We start from the raw sequence: 4,676 nt of genomic DNA on the forward strand, positions 1-4,676 counted from the left end.
TTTTATTTACAAAAAAAGTTCTGAGGTTCAAAAAAACATTCAGTGAACTGAAAAACTGTGGTCGGTAATATAGGTATTTAGCTGTGTCACATGCCCTTAAGACTGTACCTACTGTGGGCGTAATGTTAGAATCATGGACATAGGAAACACGGGACTAGGCATGCCATCCTAACTTGGTCGAGCGGGGTTGAATCCAAGGGAGGGGGGAGATTTTCATGTGTGGGGAGAGCCGCCATCTTACGATGTGCCACTTGATTATGCGCACGAGCATTTTTTGCCAACAAATTGTGCATTAAAATATAAACAAGTGGGCGCTGCCATGTTTGTCGCGGGACATCAAAAGATGGCGGACCTCCCCCCTCATTGCATCAACCCCGCAATGGCATGCCTAGTCCCGTGTTTCCTATGTCCATGGTAAGAATACTCAATTGGAAAATGTTGAGTGATTAAAAATAATTTTTTATTTTAAGCAATGAGGTGTCACGTGCCGGGTTGTAGTTCTATTTACACGCCGAAGAAGTCGAATACACTTCGCTTTTTTAAAGCTATCACTGTACGTACAATAAACGTTTAATATATTTTATTGTTTTACATAGGGTGAGTGATCCAGTGGCTGAACAGTCACCAGTGAATGAACACTAATGCGAAAAATATATAAGTATAACCTTTGAAAGTTAATGTCTTTATGAATTTCTATATATTTGAAATCTTGACGAAATTTTGAAGAGTTTAATATACAATTCATTTCAGTAAATTCTTGTAAATAATTTAAAAAATTTCTTGAACGTGAAGCATCATCGATTATGGTGAGTGATGGTGAGAAAGTCATCGACCACTATAACGTATGTGTCTAAGCAACTCCTTGTTTACACTGCTTTTACAAAAAAATTCTTTACCTTTTCTGCATCAAAGTTGTGCTGTTATAGTTGTAAGATATTATTATTCAATTTGCCACAGGGTATTTTCACAAAAAGTACGTTTTTTTATTAATAAATGAGTGTTCATCTACTGGACCTTTAAATTGCCCGTGTTCCAGTGAACGAACGCTGTGTTCATTTATTGGAGCAAAAATGTCACCCCGCAGGTCCTGTTGTTTCTTTACATATAAATAAGTTTGTTTCAATTAATGTGACTATAAACATCGAAGCTATAAATATAAACTATAAATAGTTATAGTTTAAATATATATATTTTTGGTTAGAACATCAAAAAAGTACGCACGAACTAAATTAAAGGTAAGGCAACTTTGAGGTTAAAAATTTAATGCTTTTTTTGCATTTAGAAAACGTTTTTTGACTATAAAAAACATTAATTCGTGCTAGGTACTACTGCGTACTAGTCAATATATATATTTATAAATGCTTAAAGAATTTCCATTTTTACAACACTGTGATTTATAATTGTATTTGCTAATTTAACCTAAAGCAACATAGAAAGGTGCTGTATTACAAATGTTATGTGTACTAAAAATCGCAGGTTTCTATTGTAGTCACTAGATAAGAGCTATTTATTTTTAAACGAAAAGTTGTATATTTTGTAAGGTTAAAAGAACTGATAGAAATGTTTTAAAAATAAATATTTCTATACAAAAATAGGAAAAGTTAACCTAGTTCTGTGTTCAACTTTTGTATTGCCTCCTTTCTTTATATCTAAATTTCTTGTGGTTTTTATTGAAATAATATATTTAATCAATTTCGCAACGCTTTCTAATATTTTACATTATTTAATTGCTCATTTTGTAATGTACCCATGTACTTTTTTTTACCTAAATCCTAATTTTAATTTGTAGTGATTATAGTGTTCATTCACTGGTTTTTTCATTAATTTTATACTATTTAATTGTTTTTTATAAAGCTTTTTGGTAAAAACAAAATTTGTTTATCGGATTATGAAATTTGAACTTTTAAGAATCTATTTTCAAAAATTTTGTACGAATAATCAATTATTATAACGTGAAGTTGACTAGTTGTAATCAGAGATTTCCTTAAGTGTTCATTCACTGAGTCACTCACCCTAACTGTCATTTAATTTTAATAGAAATGTTTGAGAAATTTAACATTTATTTTTTTATCCTATTTTTCTATATAAAGGAGACGCAGTTGCAAATGTGGCAGGAAATTTTATTGCGTTACGGTGTAGATGATTTTACTGCGAATCACGTAATTTGCGCTCTCCATTTTAAGGAAGACGATATTGAAAAGTATCGCATAGAGTTTAAAACTGGTGGACTGGCCTACATAGTGCCCATTAAACGACATGCTCTGCGGTATAATGCAGTTCCAACGATTTTCCCGTCGAATATTAAACTAAATAAACGAAAGATTGAGTATGCAGTCAAATTAGACGATGAGACTCTCGCCAAGCAGAAGGAAATGTTTCGAGCTAGTTGTGCACTTGATGCACAAGATAAGCCAGTAAAGGAGAAGATGGTGAGGAAAAAGGCTGTGAAGCGAAAAATATCAACTGGCTCTAGTACTGCTGAAGATCCTGTTTTAATGGCCAAAAAATGTTAAAGTTCAACAAAAATACCGAGCATTTATTGTGGAAATGGAGAATCTAATTATAGTTCATTTATAAATATAGTTTATATATACATTTATAAATAATTTAAGAGAATTAATTAAAATCAAAAATAGTTAATTAAAATGTAACGTTTTCACAATAAAAGTGTGAATGCAGGAAAGTACGTAAAGTTTGCGTAAAGTACGTACAATACTTTTTGTAAAAAATCAGAAACTAAAATATACAATTTTCACGTCAATTATTGATGTATCCATTAATAAAAAACATACTTAAATATTTAATAGAAATCATGCATAAGTGCATAAGCGTCTATTTAAAGGATTGGCAAAACAATTTAAATATGCCGAAATGAAAAATTATTCAAGTGAATAATTCAAGAATGGGATTGTTTAGGTACTCAGAAAGTTTCAAATTTTGCGGATATTTGAGCTTAATTTAATTCAATTCAATTTGGGAGCTGCTTACTCACTACACTTTTTAAAAGTGCAGTAAATCTGCTCCATGCACACGAGCACTATAAATTCCGTAAGCGGAATAATTTGATTATTCAAATAGATTTTAACGCGCATATTATAGGTAAAACAGCGAATCTTTTTCTGGCGCTTAAATCATCCTCCATTTTTTGTAAAGCACAATATTCTGTACCAATTTTTAAAACTGAGTACTGAAAATACTGTTTCCTATATATAAAAACTCATAACTTCCATTAGTAGCGCATGGGCGCTGAATCTTACATGGTCAAGTTATTCACGTGGTTTATTCTGTGGCGACATCTTTCTTCAATGTATAAAATTAATCGAAATAAAAAACTAGATTTCTACTTTCATCAATCGCCGATAATTATTTCCGTTTGTGTATTTTTATTTTCACTTTCAATAAACTAAATTAGAATTAAATAAATGCATTACTTTAAAATTATTTAGAAAATAAAAATTAAATACAATTTTAATACATTTTTAATTGGTTCATTCAATGTTACAGGAATAATTATTTAAAGCTTATCATAAAATTTCATTGTTTTAAATAATATAAACGATTATTATGTTAATAGATATATTGCAAAATCATTAAGTTTAATAATATTATTATATACATTATAGTTAAAATTTTTATTAAAACATAAAGTTATTATAAGCTAAATTACAATTAAATTTATTATATTAATGTTTTAATTATGTTAATGATTTAATGTTAAAAAAACTTGTTATTTTTAGATTCAAATTAAATAATACCGTATGTTTATTTTAACGTTATCTAATCAAAATTTATTTTACTTGCAAATTATAAAGCTCAATAATATATAATAATTCTAAATTTCAAAGATTTCAAAATTGTTTTAAAAACAAATATGGAATATTTTAAGACAATTATTTTCATTTTCCAGGATTTAATTTAAATTTAGGTAAACTTAATTTTTTAGGGCGTCAAGAGAAGGAAAAATATATAGTTTAGATTCATGGGAAAATTTCAAAAAAATTTTAAATGAGTTCCAGGAGCTCATTACAAAAGATTACAAAACGTTTCAAATTATTTCATAAAATTTAAAAAAAAAGAGTTTAAAAGTTTTTAAAGCAACATCATGCTATAATATATAATTTTAGAACAAATTTTAGTAAATTTAAGAGATATGTAGAAATTTTGAAACGATTAAAAAACAATGCAAATTCATAAGATATTTTAGGACTTTTTTTAAAAATTCAGGATAATGACATAAATTCTTTAGGTTCCCAAAACAATTTCTTTTAATTTTTTAATTTGAAAAATGAGCTTTAGGAGAAAATTTAAAAAGATTTTGAAACATTAAATATTTATATAAATTAAACCATAAAATTCTATAAATTTTGCGAAGATTTAAGGAGAAAAAAAAGGTTTTAAACTGCAGAAGATTTTTTAAAAATACAAATTTATGTGAAAGTTTTTAAACAAAAAGATAGCCAGACGTTAAAAACACTTAAGTCTGAACACTAATGTTTTTTTCCAAATTCAAAATTGTGAACAAAATGTGTGGAAAACTGAAAACCTATATGTTCAAGTATTACATGCCCTTAAGAGCATGTGACACAGCTAAATACCTATATTACCGACCACAGTTTTTCAGTTCACTGAATGTTTTTTTGAACCTCAGAACTTTTTTTGTAAATAAAATATCGAGC

At 28.2% G+C, this 4,676-nt stretch overlaps 1 protein-coding gene across 1 annotated transcript; it reads left to right on the plus strand.

Annotated features, from left to right (window-relative positions):
* Positions 1–341: 341 nt before the first annotated feature.
* Positions 342–3,349, plus strand: LOC117172618. The gene is made up of 2 exons (XM_033360711.1): positions 342–553; positions 2,091–3,349. Exons 1-2 carry the CDS (start codon positions 473–475, stop codon positions 2,511–2,513), a joined length of 504 nt encoding a protein of 167 aa, XP_033216602.1. The 5' UTR covers positions 342–472; the 3' UTR covers positions 2,514–3,349.
* The last annotated feature ends 1,327 nt before the right edge of the window (positions 3,350–4,676 follow it).

Source organism: Belonocnema kinseyi, chromosome 5 (genome assembly GCF_010883055.1).
Source record: "Belonocnema kinseyi isolate 2016_QV_RU_SX_M_011 chromosome 5, B_treatae_v1, whole genome shotgun sequence".
NCBI lineage: Eukaryota > Metazoa > Arthropoda > Insecta > Hymenoptera > Cynipidae > Belonocnema > Belonocnema kinseyi.